Source organism: Toxotes jaculatrix, chromosome 3 (assembly GCF_017976425.1).
Source record: "Toxotes jaculatrix isolate fToxJac2 chromosome 3, fToxJac2.pri, whole genome shotgun sequence".
NCBI classification, from domain to species: domain Eukaryota; kingdom Metazoa; phylum Chordata; class Actinopteri; family Toxotidae; genus Toxotes; species Toxotes jaculatrix.
This window is the reverse complement of record NC_054396.1, coordinates 6,993,716-7,009,284: the sequence shown is the minus strand read 5'-3', so window position 1 is coordinate 7,009,284 and position 15,569 is coordinate 6,993,716. Positions and strand designations below refer to the sequence as shown.

The following is a 15,569-nucleotide window of genomic DNA, read 5'->3' as shown; positions in this document are numbered from 1 at the left end:
CACGAACTAACTAACACAAAAATGTAATATAAAGTAAAGATATCGTGAGTTTCAGCAAATTACAACAAGTTGTGTTATTGGACTAGGCTTATTGTCCCTTACTAAAGATGGCGACATCCGTGTAGGAACCCCCTTTATTTTAATATTGTGGGTGATGTTGATTTTGTTGCGCTCTAAACCCTCTTAGATGTTGCCATAAAAGCACAATAAAAGTGTATATGCACTAATTTGCAGATTTAGCGCTCACACTTATTAAAGTTGCCACGCCCACACCCCCCGTTAGTGCGCCCTCCACTGATAACAGTACTGCATTACTAGATAACACCAGCAACATGAATAACAAAGTAGCCAACCCCCACCTCTATGTGTTTTTTCAAAGGAATGTATGTACAGCCACATTTCCCTGTCGCAGTCGTTTAGAAAATAGAAGAAATACTCTAAAACGTTTAAGTTTTGGAGGATTTTTTTAAAATTCTTCATCATGTTTAATTTGTTTTGTGAATATAGATCATTGTGTGTTTTGCCTACCTGCATTGTTACCTCAAACTGAAAGATATTCTCCATTTATTTTAAAACTGGATTTTTGGATACAGGTAAAAGGCTGAAAGCAAAATCAAATTTAGCTACAGGGAAATGATTACAGTTTGGATGATGTTGGTTTAAATTATAAACAGGAGCAGCGTCCCCCACTCACTACATTTCACTGGGAGTTTGCCAAGTCCAGTAGCTTTTTATTTTCAATAAAATTCGGGGCTAAAATGTAATCCACAGAGTTTACTGGTTTACTTTTATGCCAGTGATCCCGGAATAAATACTTGGGTGCATGAAGCGCTCACATCCAGAGGATTAAGTACCATTGCCAAAAGCACTTGATGCTTGAGCAAATTTGTAAATAACATTACTAGAGTCACAAGTCAGTCTCTGATGATGATATATTACATTATAATACGTTGTAATACTCCCATACTGCTCTTAACTGAATTTTCCTCTTGGATTAGAGGTGTAGGGTGTATCGTATCAGATCACTTAAATTGGATTGCTGGCAGATCCTTGTCTCAGTGAATGGATCAGCCAGTGAAGCTCCACCTACAGCAAAGCCTTACATATGCTTTAGAGTTTTGAATGGGTGCAGATGCCTTTTTGATTATCCACTAATGTTATGAAATGTTGACACTGGGCTGTGTTATTCAGAGTAACCAAACTTGAACTCTGACCTTCCTCTGGCAGAGGGCAAAAAGATTATGTTTTTATTCTGAAAAAATATAAAGAATTATTTAATGGTTCAATTACAGATATGGGCCACATAATTATAGCAAATAAAATGAATGAATATACAGTTTACAGCACCGTCTGGCTCATCAAAATGTTTACTTTTGTTTGAAAAACATAATTGTTCTTCGCTGCACTACATTATTAGTCCAATAGATGGCAAACTTGTGTTGTTTTTGTTTTGTATGTGGTTTACAGCAGGGGGAAATAATGAGGTTTTAGTTGTATCATTCACATATTTTATTGATGATTCAGTGTGCTACCTCAGGAATTACAAAAATGTTTGTATCCATAAACAAGTCATAGAATAAAGGACCCAAATTATAACTTAAAGGCAGTGCACACCCACACAGATGTGTTACGTGAGACAACTGGATTCCATGCACCAATAAGAAAGAGAACTGTGTAATTTGTCCAGATCTAATAGGTGCAATAAAGCTCACAGGAAAGCCAAGGAGGTGTCAGTCAAGCACAATCTGTAGATGTGCACACAGCCGTAAGAACAGGTGTCCTCACCTGCCAGTTGAAATCTCCTGTGAGAGTATAGCATGAGTGGGCAGGGCCTTTAAATATGGTTGTTTTATTCTGGTTATGCCAAAACAGGTTACTGTTTCACAACATTACATGCTGACTGACTGATGAAAAGGTCCCAGTAAAACTTAAGATCAGCCACCACTTACATTTCATCAGTTTTGTATGTGATAATGCAGCCACTCCTCACATAAGCATTCGAGTACAGTAGTACCATCATTTTTGTCTTCTTAGTTTATACATCACTTTTTGTTAACATGCAGTGTTGTGTCTTGATGTCTCTTGTTCCAAGCTTCAAGGTGAGTGCTAATACAGAGACACGGTTCGGAGCCACACTCTGTCAAACCACAAAGTACCACAACACAAGGCTGCACCCTCATAACCCTAGAACACCATCAGACAGGCAATCTGTTAAAACTCATAAAGACTTATAAAACCCAATATACTGATCAATATTTGATCTGTCCCTTGTCAATCAGTGATAATTGTTTTAAAGGTTTTCCCTGTGTATATTGATTAATATACAGAAAATAACTTTTCCAAAATGAATTCAAAGATCTAAAATGTTAAGCTGAGATCAGTTTTCCTACAGGTTGGCACAAATCTCTGTGAAATGTAGTTCTATGTGATGTACTCGTTTTTTATTCAAATCTTGTCAAATATCTTCTTTCCTTTGTTCCTGCAGTGAGCTGTTGCCTTGGTCTCTCATTTCAGGTCACCGTATGTATGTCTATTAGGTCTTGCAACAAAAAAGCAATTCAGAACCTTCACATATTAATCTTCAATGACTGATTAAATTTACCTTAAGTTTAGTTTTGTGATTGCACAAATTTGTATTAATACAAGTTTGAAAAAAACATACACAAAAGTAATTTGGTGGAAACATGTCAGTGTACTTCTTATGTGGTCAAGGAGAGGGATTTATTCTGATGTCCTAGAAAACTTATTTAAACAGATTGGAGACTCATCAGGCGCCTCATTAAGATGGTGACAGGACATGTGAATGAAGACGTCCAAGAAATGGCAGCTCACCAGTCTCATACTGAAGCTATTTTCTGCTTTTTTTCCTTTTCTCATAATCACTCATCCCTTTTAATCATCTCATAATCAGTCAGCGTACTGTGTTCATACATGCGTACAACAACAGGTTAAACAGGCCAGTGGAGCTCAGACAAAACACCTTGACCTTCCATTACGGTCTGAGCTCCTGGTAATTGTTTACACACGGTAAGAGTCTTAGGAAACGGCTGGAGAACTGAACTCTGAAAGCCTAAAGAGATCATGATGTAAAGCCACATAAGTGACATGGATCAAGGATTATGGCAGCAGGAGGTGGAGGCTTTCAAGGAGGTGAATGTGGGTTTTCAGCCACCAAAGGCATCATAGCAGATCAGTGTGTGAGCCCTGTGTCACAGACCGGATCAGATTGTTTGGATTCAAGAGCCTGTATTTTGTTGCTATATAGTCAAATGTTTTAAGGCATTTGTCCCAGATTTGTCACAAATTAAGGCACACAAGACGAGCAAGGCTGTAAAACAACTGAACTGAATTATTATTATTGTGAAGTCCTAACATGATATCCAGATTCTTGTGAACAGACTTCTAATCATGAACAATCAGCTGTTTCCATTCCACAAATTTATACTGTGCACCTGTCTCAAAAAGCATGGATTGATGGATTTTTTTCCGGCCAGGTGCAGTATTGGCAGCACAAATACAGTACAAACCACTGGCTTTTCTAGTTGCGACTTATGGCACTTTAACAGCTGCAGGTGCTATTTGCTCTTTTCATGGCATTGTGAATATGTGAGCAGAATCCCACAAGAGAATACCATGTAACCATAAACTAAATAAAAGTCTTTATGATTAAACAAAAAGAGTCTCTTCCAAATGCTCTTGTAAGCCAACTGTTTTCTTAGCCAACACCAATTATCCTAATTGTGTCCCTCCAATCCTCAAGCTGTTTGAGATGGCGTCATATGTAAAGCCTCATTAACCTGCTGAAAGACTTAAACAATAATGTACAATTTTTTATTTTTAGATTGATGGTTGACTTACTTTTTCCCTAAATGTGACTATTAGCAGTATAACAGTTAAAAAGTCCCTGAAAGTTTCCTTTTAGATCCAACAGGAGAGAATCTCTGAACACAGTAACATAATTACAGATGTCATATATAAAACTAAACTGAAGAAATTTTCTGGCCCACTCACGAACAACAACTTATTTCATACAGCAATAACTTACAGTAATAAGGGTAAAGATCATCAACAATAATGGTAATAATACCACTAATAATGTCTGACGCAATACTTTTTTTTAAATGATACTTTATTCTTTCTTTTTTAACTTTATAATTAATTGTAACTATATTTAACAACAGAAACACTGTCACAAAATACATCTCCTCTGCACCTTCCTGTCTTTTGTATTGGTCAATAAAAGCCTGTCTGATTTTGATATTTGCCACAGACTGGCCTTTAGTTAACACTGCAGAAATCAGTTATGGTGGTTCACTATGTAATGATGATTTTATTTGTACATATGTGTCCAGTAAAAACAATACATCTCTTCACTTCCTTTAAAACAGGAAGCACGGACTTAGGAAGCTTCACTTTCCACCCCCAGTTTTACCACAGGTAATTAGCTAGCTGGCTATCTCTAAAAGTGATTAGAGACAAGTGAAGCGAAGTGAAGAAAAATGAACAAAACAGTATCCTATAACATCTGATTCTGATGTAGAAAAATGAAATGCTCTGGTCTGTGCTGAGATCCATGCTCCACGTGGAGTAATCCATTCTTGATCCTGATACCATACTGAAGGTAGAGATCATCCATCCTAATACTAACCAAAAGCAGGTTACCAGGGGACAGACTGAATGTGATTAGCAGTCGTAATAGTGCTGATGACTGGATTAGCTGCTTCCAAAACAATGTCCTTCCTTATAGACTGGATCCCATTGAACCAGCTTGGGCACTGAGACACTGAACTCCACTTAACTGTTTATGGGTACATATATGTTTATGTCAGCAAACGTACAGTATTTCAGTGTGCGTGTATGTGTCGTCTCTCTCCGCATCTTTTTCTTTGACCTGCCATTGTGTCTCAGTGATGAAATAAGAACAGGATATGAATGATAACATCCTGATATTTATTATTGGCTTCTGTCTGTTTTATTATTCCACCGTGCACCATGTTTGTAGATGCTGCATTGTGCCTTGGTAATTCTAATCGCCTTCACCAAAGTTTTTTTTGCTGAGTAAATCAAGCAATTAATTATTCAATCATTCAATTAATTAAAAGTTGAGACAGCCCTGAGACGGCCCTATAAATTTACTCCTAGGCCTCTGTTTTGAACTGCCATAAGTGAACCCGCAGGAGTCACTGAGCTGCGCCATTACGTGAAAAGCAAATTTTGATTTATTTATTTACAGGCAGGGAAAAATGAAGCATAACCGGGTTACTGAGCTTCCAGAGGATTTCTGGATCCCCATCGCTCTTGATACGGACAACATCACGTCTCTCAGCCCCTTCCTCATCCCCCAGGACCACCTAGCAAGCTCAAGCACCTACTATGCAATGGCCTTATACATGTTCTTTATATTTGCTGCTGGCACTACTATCAATGCCCTCACCATCGCATGCACCGTCAAATACAAGAAGCTCCGGTCCCACCTCAACTACATCCTGGTGAACTTGGCTGTGGCAAACCTTCTCGTGGCCTGTGTGGGCTCCTTCACTGCCTGCTGCTCCTTTGCATCCAGATATTTCATCTTTGGACCACTTGCTTGCAAAATTGAAGGTTTTGTGGCAACACTTGGAGGTAAGACTTATAAACAAACCTGACTTCTTTTTACTGGACTAACTTCTATTGATTTGAACAGGGGCTGAAATTGTCTGCCTGTCGTTCCAGGTATGGTAAGCCTGTGGTCTCTGGCTGTGGTAGCTTTTGAAAGATGGCTGGTCATCTGCAAGCCACTTGGAAACTTTATTTTCAAGCCCGACCATGCTTTAGCTTGCTGTGCATTCACCTGGGTGTTTGCACTGATTGCCTCGGCTCCTCCACTGTTTGGATGGAGCAGGTTAGTATTAAATACACACCCTTACATTTACTCTCATTGTACAGTAAAGCTGAGACATAGGCTACACTCCATACACTGTGTATCCGTACAGGTATATCCCAGAAGGCCTGCAGTGCTCCTGTGGTCCAGACTGGTACACCACAAACAACAAATACAACAATGAATCCTACGTGATGTTCCTTTTCTCCTTCTGCTTTGCCGTTCCCCTCGCCACAATTGTCTTCTGCTACACTCAGCTGCTCATTACACTGAAAATGGTGAGGCACAATTTAAAAAAAGAAAATACAAAACATAAACATTTATTTTGACTTATGATTGTTATGAGACTGAGCTCAATTCTCTCCATCAACAGGCAGCTAAGGCCCAAGCTGAGTCTGCCTCCACCCAGAAGGCCGAGAGGGAGGTGACCAGGATGGTGGTTGTCATGGTTCTGGGCTTCCTGGTGTGCTGGATGCCCTATACCAGTTATTCTCTGTGGGTCGTGAACAACCGTGGGCAACCATTCGATCTGAGATTTGCTACTATTCCAGCCATCTTTTCCAAGTCCTCTACAGTCTACAACCCAGTTATCTATGTTTTACTCAATAAACAGGTCTGTTGGATGTTCTTTCAGATTGAAAACACTTTACAGTTACAGCAAGCACAAAAAGACAGCTTAGTAATATATTCTGGAGGCATGCTGGTTCATGCTGCACCTGAGAAGTACAGTTTCTGGTTGTTCCTGTTGTCAGGCTTGTATTTTACTGAAACACAAAAAATAATTTAAATAAAAATGCCTTCTTATTGCAGCACACATGACTGCAATAAAAAGCAGCAACTTAGATTATAGAGGGACTTTGGTGTGAACAGCTGACGTTTAATTGTTAAGGATGATAAAAAAAGGCAGAATGACTGATTGGAAAATGGAAGCTATCAACTTAAATATAAACATTAATAGTAATAACACGTTTATGCTTAATGGCCATTAATTAAGCGTGTTAAAATCTCTTTTCCACTGATGTCTTCCAGTTCCGCTCATGCATGATGAAGATGTTGGGGATGGGTGGAGGTGACGATGAAGAGTCCACGACGCAGTCAGTGACTGAAGTCTCCAAAGTTGGGCCTGCTTAGACTGAACATCCACACTGTTTTGAGTTTATTGTCAAAATACTGCTGCACAGGCAACTGATAATTTGTGTATTGTAAATATGTACACATACTGATGTTTTGTGCAATACACTGCATAGATATTGCATTTCATTCCTGTAGGGAATGATAAACACATTTTTGCACAGCAAATATAAAAAAAATGAAAATAAAAAGAATTGCTCAGATCAAGGTGCTCAGCAATACCAGTTTAATATTGCTGCTTTATGTGATTATTTTGTTTTGATATCCTTATACAGTGCAAAACAAACAGTTTTATTTGTTAATTTCAAATTCATCCTCTGACCTTTGTCATGTTGTTAACCTGCTTCTTCTGATGTGTTGATGACAATGTTCTTATCTGCACTGGGGCTTTAAGGATGACAGAGTTACAACAAGCAACTTCTGGTATTACACTGCATTTTCAACCTCTTACGCGCCTTTCAAGTTTGGGGAGGGAGGAAAAACGCAAAAGGTAACACAAAGCCTGAGTTAAACCACTAGAGTGGATTACAAAGGTCTACAACCCATGGGATTATGAGATTTAATGTTAATGAAAACCAGATTAGCAGGCAAAGACCTGCTGCACTCTTCTTTAAGAAAATGGGATTAACCTGTTTAACAAGGTTTTGATGTTACGAGCAAGGGTTCATGCTCATCCACATAGATGCGTAGCGTACATATTTTTGCAAGTATGCTTGTGTTCCTTGATTCAGATGCCAGCAGGTAATGTTTCTACAAAGGATTAAATCTTTAAATTCTCACCAGGAGTCCAGTATGGTGAGGTTCTTAACAGCAGGATGTGGGTAACATCCATTTTCATAACTTAGATCATTGCCTTCATATTGTCTTCTCTATGTATTATATCTCTTGAGCAGATTATGCAGCACCTGACTGTTTTCTATGAAAGAGTGGCAGGTGGTGTCCTCAACCCTTCGCAGAAGCTGCAACATCAGAGCTGTGTGCCACACTTTTTCTGGGCTCTAACCTCTTTGGCAGCATTGCCATATCGGGAAACCACGAAAGACTTATTCCAATTAATGCAAACACCAATCAATCAAACAATTATAGAATCAATTAAGGTATTAATGGGGATGAGTAGCATCCTTGGGCCATTTATAAAAGTCAGTCCTCCACAAGACACTGAATACGAGATGTTACGGACGCAGATGTTGTAGCATTCCTGTCCATCTCTTAAAAATTTTATTCTTCATTCTTATTGTATGATATATGTGATACAGGTACATCCCCATTAGTAAAGATAACCTTGGAGGTGCACTGACTTTGATTGATAGTCACATAAAATGAGCAACATGAGAGCAAGTCGTGAAATGGAGCTGCCAGAGGACTTCTGGATACCCATCAGTCTGGATACCAACAACATCACATCACTCAGCCCTTTCCTGGTTCCTCAGGATCACCTGGGGGGCTCTGGGACCTTCTACGCCATGGCAGGATTTATGTTCTTCGTATTTGTGGTTGGCACTGCCATCAATACTCTCACCATCGCATGTACTGCCAAATACAAGAAGCTCCGGTCCCACCTCAACTACATCCTGGTGAACTTGGCTGTGGCAAACCTTCTAGTGTCCTGTGTGGGCTCCTTCACTGCCTGCTGCTCCTTTGCATCCAGATATTTCATCTTTGGACCACTTGCTTGCAAAATTGAAGGTTTTATGGCAACACTTGGAGGTAAGACTTATAAACAAACCTGACTTCTTTTTACTGGACTCAACTTCTAATGATTTGAAAAGGGGCTGAAATTGTCTGCCTGTCGTTCCAGGTATGGTAAGCCTGTGGTCTCTGGCTGTGGTAGCTTTTGAAAGATGGCTGGTCATCTGCAAGCCACTTGGAAACTTTATTTTCAAGCCCGACCATGCCTTAGCTTGCTGTGCATTCACCTGGGTGTTTGCACTGATTGCCTCACTTCCTCCACTGTTCGGATGGAGCAGGTAAGTAAAAGGAACCAATCAGCACACTAAAATTCATCCTACAACTAGAAAGTTGGGAAGTATACTCATTGCCTTCATGATTATCTCTCCAGGTATATCCCAGAAGGCCTGCAGTGCTCCTGTGGTCCAGACTGGTACACCACAAACAACAAATACAACAATGAATCCTACGTGATCTTCCTTTTCTGCTTCTGCTTTGCTGTTCCCTTTGCCACCATTGTCTTTTGCTACTCTCAGCTGCTCATTACACTGAAAATGGTGAGGCAAACAAATCACACAAAAACACCTTAAATTAGCATAAAGTTTATATCGAACTTTGGTTTTCTGAAAAAGGTTTTGAATAAACATGATATTTGCTTGTGTCATAAGTGTCATAAAAGTCTTCTAATGATTAAGCAGCATTTAAACCCGAATGTATTTCATCTTATCATCTGACGTGACCTGATGTGACTCACCATGCACATAAGTTAAAAACAAAGGATGTGCTGTGATTTCAGCTATATTTATTTGTAAAATGATCAAAGAGAAAGTGAGAAGCTCATTCATGTCTATGTCAGCTGCCATGCGGTCAACTGATCGAGACCACAGAGAGGTGTACCTCCGGAGAGGAAGCCTGACCTTGTGCTTGTGGGCCAACTCTGTTCTACCGAAAGTGGTTAAGATTTGTCCAACAAGTCACTAAATTTGACATTTTTTGAAAAAATCTAAAAATAAAAATAAAAAAGTTGGTAAAAGGGTCTGGAAGGTCGGTAAATCTAGCAACAAGAGCCCTTGATAATGTAATAAAAAGTGAACAACAGCCAATGGGGAAACCCCAACAACCCCAACACTGGCTGACTGACCAGTGGTGTAACTTTATCACTCAGTTGGTCAGCAGCATTCGCATTCATGGGGTTGTGCTTTGTAGAACTGATTTTAACAGATCCAGTACCATCAATAAAGACTTGTATAACCCTGACAAGCATGGCTCAGATTTCTGAAATCAAAATACGAACTTAATTAAAGGATTATTTTGAACATGCAACTACAACTGATGCGTCTTTGACCCAACTCTCCCCTCCATCAACAGGCAGCTAAGGCCCAAGCTGAGTCTGCCTCCACCCAGAAGGCCGAGAGGGAGGTGACCAGGATGGTGGTTGTCATGGTGCTGGGCTTCTTGGTGTGCTGGGTACCGTATGCCTCCTTTGCTCTGTGGGTTGTGAACAACCGTGGGCAACCATTCGACCTGAGACTTGCGACCATACCCTCCTGCTTCTCAAAGGCCTCTGCAGTCTACAATCCTGTTATCTACGTCCTCTTCAATAAACAGGTCCGTTAAATGTTGTGATGAACACCTAATTTGAAACGGGATGCACCTTTTACGTTGTTGCAAGGAACCATGTGGGACAAGACACCTCAGTCTGACGTGCAGCATTTTATATCATATAATCATAAAGTGTCCTATGGTATTCATTCAGGGATATTAAAAAATAACCAGTCCTAGCAGATATTCTGTATATGCATATTGATTCAGTGGTGCCACATTTAAAGGACTCTCCACTTAGAGTTAAACCATAACACCGGTGAGGTCATAATTTGACCATACCAGTGTATGTTATACATCACATTAAAACATGCTTAACCATTCATGCATCCCCTTTGCCAGAATGGTGAAGTTAATCAAAACCTGTAGAAGTATGCTGATGGTAGTTTTTTTTTTTTGTAGAAAAATTCGACAATCCAGCTGAAAACTGCTGAGCTATGAACGGCTGTCTGCCAAAGTGTATCTTTAAATACCACAACAGGGGGATGCAGAGGTCATAAATTTTCAGATTCTACACATAATGAATTAAATGCTACATTTGTGCTTCTACAGCGTCTCTAGTGCATGTGTATGCTTGTGTGTGTGTTTCGTTCACTTGGTGTGGGTAAAATGCAGAAAGTAATTTCCCCAGCTTGAGGGATTAATAAAGTATAAACTTCCTCTCACTTATGTTCAAGCATGAAGATAAAAATAAATGGAGAAGGATAAGGAGTTAGATGCTAGACTTTGCAGAGACTTTCTGTTGTTGGAAGGAACTGATTCTTCACCAAAATCAATGTGAATTTTAACAGATTTAGGAATTTTTCTTTTTTCCCTTTCAGTTTCGTTCATGTATGATGATGATGCTGGGGATGGGTGGAGGTGAGGAGGACACGTCAACAACACAATCAGTGACTGAAGTCTCCAAAGTTGGTCCGGCTTAGACTACACATTAAGACTTTCTGATTTCTCTGCCACTATTGATCTGTGAATTGTAAATAACAATGAATTTACACATGTTTTGTCATTTGAAAAATGTGTGTGCAATGCTGTAAATTAAGTCAGAATGAATAAATAATCTGCAGAGTGAAAAATAATAAAAAATATTGTTGATACTGGAAAATGACACATTCACTGGTTTGGACCTCATGTAGATATTGTGTTGCAAAGCACATATTAATTGCAACACACAAGAGGATCTTGCAGAAGTTGTGTTGTGAAAGTAAGTCATTATTTACTGAGAAATTGAAACATGCAATATTTTGACCGTATGGTTGTTTTTGTCAGTTACATTACTTGCAAACTCAATCTCAAAAAGAGATATCTAATATTAAAAATAAGTATGGCAAAATCAATTTTTTTGCAAAGTTAATTAAATTAACTAATTATTTAGAGAGTATCACATGAAACTTCCTTTCATGTTTCATAAGAAGTGTTTCTTAAGGTGTTTCTTTATCACATTATCTTGTAGTTTACATTTGCAATCTCAGTTTACATTTTTTTTACCACTTCAGTTTGTTTTTTTTGCCTATAAGATGTATTTAAGTATCCATGTTTCCAAGTTTGCTCATCTCCTCTCATACGTCAGGATACCGCTCAAGAACCAGGGAAACTGCTTCACGGAAAATATTGGTACTGTGCCAAGAAATATGACACAAAGCCTGAGGTTACCCAGTACAGTGTGGATTACTGAGGGTCAAATGTAAGTAATTGACTTCCTGAACATCACTGATGGTCAGATTATGTGGTTCACCAATATAGGGCTCTTACACCGGGGTGTAATTAGATGATCCCTGCCAGCATTGGTATTGAGATACTTATCTCTATATTAGCTCAAAGGTGTTACTATGGGTGTGCGTGACGTGTGTGCATGTACTTGTATGTGTGGTCTGTGTGTGTGCGTGGTCTGTGAACCAAAGCTTTAAATCCCCTCCTTGAGCCAATCAAGTTGAGCCTGAAAAACATTTAAAGTTCCTATAAATGCAGCATTTGCTCCTCATCAGAGAGAAACAAACCTCCATCCGAAGACACTAAAACAGCAAATCTTTCATTAGAATTTAAATAGTAAGGAAATTATTTGTTGTCTTTGAACAATAGTACAATTTTATTTTTTGGAACAGTGCTTCAAGTTATATTTGACACCGCCAGAGAAAAATGAGGGGAAGTCGTCCCATGGAGCTCCCAGAGGACTTCTGGATCCCCATCCCTCTGGAGACCAACAACATAACATCCCTCAGCCCATACCTGGTGCCCCAGGATCACCTAGGAAGCACAGGCATCTTCTATTCCATGTCAGCTTTCATGTTCTTCCTGTTTGTGGCTGGTACAGCCATCAATACGATTACTATTGCATGTACTGCTCAATATAAGAAACTCCGGTCTCATCTAAACTACATCCTGGTGAACTTGGCCGTGGCAAACCTCCTCGTCTCCTCTGTGGGCTCCTTCACCTGCTTCTACTGCTTTGCCTTCAGATACATGATTCTCGGTCCCCTTGGGTGTAAGATTGAAGGATTTACAGCAACTCTTGGTGGTAAGGAGCATAAGGACCTGGATAAAGCAAAAATTGCTCACATGCAATACTATCATAGAGGCAGTAATTCTCCAACATTGTATAACCCATAAAACAGCAAGCCTCATCTAAACAGGGATTTTTCTTAAAGCCTTTTTCCTCCAGTAAAGCAGCTTGACGACAACACTAACCTGTCTCTTCTTCTCTTGACAGAAAAATCTACTAGGGTCAGTTTACTTATGTATGTAATATCATAGTTTCATGGTTTCAAAGTGCTGTTCTTCTTATCACAAAGGTGAGAGAAAACATCTCCTAATGGACTAAGTTTCTGTTTGCCAGTGTCTCATCTTACACAAAATTGCAGTTACTGTTAGATTGTGTCTAAAATGTGTCTTTAATAATCATATCAACTGCACTTCAACATCTTTGCATTACTTGCCTTTTGTTTAAGATTTAAGTTGCCTGATTTTAAAGCCAGGCTGGCTCTGACTGCCATTTGCTAAATTTCTGGTCTCTTAGCTCTTCATGACGCTGAAGGCAACCTGAGATCCCCGGGCAGAAGACTAGAGACTGTTCCTTCAACTAGGAAACAAAAAGCTGATGACCATTCCACATTAGATTATTTCACCTGCCTGAAATCATGTCATCAGTTCGACTTATTTCCTCAAGACTTTAAAACCCGGCAGTGAGGGAAGCGTAGTCAGCATCAGTCTATTATTCTTTTCTGTCTTGCTCCAGGTATGGTAAGCCTCTGGTCTCTGGCTGTGGTAGCTTTTGAAAGATGGCTGGTTGTCTGCAAGCCACTTGGGAACTTTGCCTTCAAACCTCACCATGCCATAGCTTGTTGTGCAGTCACTTGGGTTTTTGCTTTGGCTGCTGCACTTCCTCCTCTGGTTGGATGGAGTAGGTCAGTATACAAAGACTGAACACACAACAGTTGCATTCATTTTTATAGTCGTCTCAATTGCAACTTTGCCAAATGTTCTCCAATGCATACATGGACAGACTGATTCACTGTCTTTCTGTACAGGTATATCCCTGAAGGCATGCAGTGCTCCTGTGGCCCTGACTGGTACACAACTAACAACAAGTTTAACAACGAGTCCTACGTGATGTTCCTCTTCTGCTTCTGCTTTGCTGTCCCTTTCTTTACCATCGTTTTCTGCTACTCACAGCTGCTTTTCATGCTAAAATCGGTAGGGAATCTATCTCAGGTCATCTACTGCTGTCACTGGGGTTTAGGTAGATTGCATGTACTTTTCTAAAAAGGAAGAGAGAAGAGAAATAATATCTTACCTGAATTCATAGATCTGAACGTGCACGTTATTCTGTACTTCAACTTTCCTTTACCTCAACAGGCAGCTAAGGCCCAAGCTGAGTCTGCCTCCACCCAGAAGGCCGAGAGGGAGGTGACCAGGATGGTGGTTGTCATGGTGCTGGGCTTCCTGGTGTGCTGGATGCCCTATGCCTCTTTTGCTCTGTGGGTTGTGAACAACCGTGGGCAACCATTTGATCTGAGACTCGCAACCATACCCTCTTGCCTCTCTAAAGCCTCCACAGTCTACAATCCTGTTATTTACATTCTCCTCAATAAACAGGTGAGTTCACCGTCAAGTGCTCAGTGAAATGTTAGGCCAAGCGTTCAGTCAGGTGTTCTGATTTAGAAGCTACTCAGGGGCAGGAAGTTAGCTCTGAATTCACTCAAGTGAACAGAGGTTATACTGAATTTAAACAGAGGGGCAAAAAGGAGCTTGCTTCATTTAAATAGCCACTGAGATGGCCAATGGCGCCCTCTAATGGTGGATTTCAAAACAAACCAATAGCTTGCTCTATATTCAGAGAAAACCTGATATACAGTTAAAAGTCTATATTGTTACAGTGTGTCCCAAGATAAGTGACCTGCAAAGATCATACTGCTATGAAATTTCATGCAGTATATTTTCCTCAGCTGCAAATGTGATCATTTTGTTTTTCAGTTCCGCTCATGTATAAGGAAGATGCTGGGGATGAGTGGAGGCGATGATGAGGAGTCATCATCAAGTCAGTCGGTAACTGAAGTCTCCAAAGTTGGACCTGCTTAAACTGTTTACTGTTATATATTGTAAATAGCACTGAATGGACAAACACTATGACAAGTGGAATTATGTTATTCTTATAAAGAGTTATATGCAAAGAAAAAAAACAAAAAAAAAAACAAAAGAAAACAATGACAAAATAAATAAATGATGCCAGTGATGAAGTGACTGTTTGTGTCTTTACAAGGATATTCACTGCAGGTGTACATGACAAAAATGTATAGTGTTTTAGACCTATACTCTGTCCTAAATTCTCATTTGTCTTCAAAGAAAAGACAACTCAAGTCACTGGAAACCCATAGTAGTTCTTACTCAATTATCCTTTGAAGGGAGATAATGTAAGAAATTAGGAATCTTTGTGCATGAGTTTGAAAACAAGTACTGCATTTGTTATTAGATTTTGCATGTGTATGTAAAAACTACAGTACAACAGAGAATTAATAAACAACTCACCCACAGCTTTTCAGATATTGTCTCTGCTTGAGAAATGATGAGCAAACACCAAGAAGACAACCTGGATCAGCTCACCAGATATTCAGGGCTTGTGAGATTAGTAGGACGTACATTGGAAAAGTCCATAAATTCAGTTTTCCACTATCCTGGTAAATTAAATGTTTCTATAATCTCACATTGAAATGTTATGCTCCGCTGATGTACCCACTAACTGAAGCACTTTATGCACAGTAACACAGTTTAAACTAACACAGTCAACAAGTCAGTGACTGGAGACAAACACACCAAT

General features: G+C 39.6%; 3 protein-coding genes across 3 annotated transcripts; all 3 read left to right on the top strand.

The window, feature by feature from the left end:
• The first annotated feature begins 5,240 nt into the window (after positions 1-5,240).
• Positions 5,241-6,991, top strand: LOC121179322 (blue-sensitive opsin-like). Its single transcript, XM_041034100.1, has 5 exons — positions 5,241-5,622; positions 5,713-5,881; positions 5,973-6,138; positions 6,234-6,473; positions 6,890-6,991. The coding sequence occupies exons 1-5, from the start codon at positions 5,244-5,246 to the stop codon at positions 6,989-6,991; spliced, it is 1,056 nt and encodes a 351-aa protein (XP_040890034.1). The 5' UTR covers positions 5,241-5,243.
• Positions 6,992-8,310: 1,319 nt separating this feature from the next.
• On the top strand, positions 8,311-11,184 carry LOC121179318 (blue-sensitive opsin-like). Its single transcript, XM_041034098.1, has 5 exons — positions 8,311-8,698; positions 8,790-8,958; positions 9,051-9,216; positions 10,028-10,267; positions 11,083-11,184. Exons 1-5 carry the CDS (start codon positions 8,311-8,313, stop codon positions 11,182-11,184), a joined length of 1,065 nt encoding a protein of 354 aa, XP_040890032.1.
• Positions 11,185-12,394: 1,210 nt separating this feature from the next.
• On the top strand, positions 12,395-14,833 carry LOC121179319 (blue-sensitive opsin). The gene is made up of 5 exons (XM_041034099.1): positions 12,395-12,773; positions 13,491-13,659; positions 13,783-13,948; positions 14,111-14,350; positions 14,729-14,833. Exons 1-5 carry the CDS (start codon positions 12,395-12,397, stop codon positions 14,831-14,833), a joined length of 1,059 nt encoding a protein of 352 aa, XP_040890033.1.
• Positions 14,834-15,569: the final 736 nt, after the last annotated feature.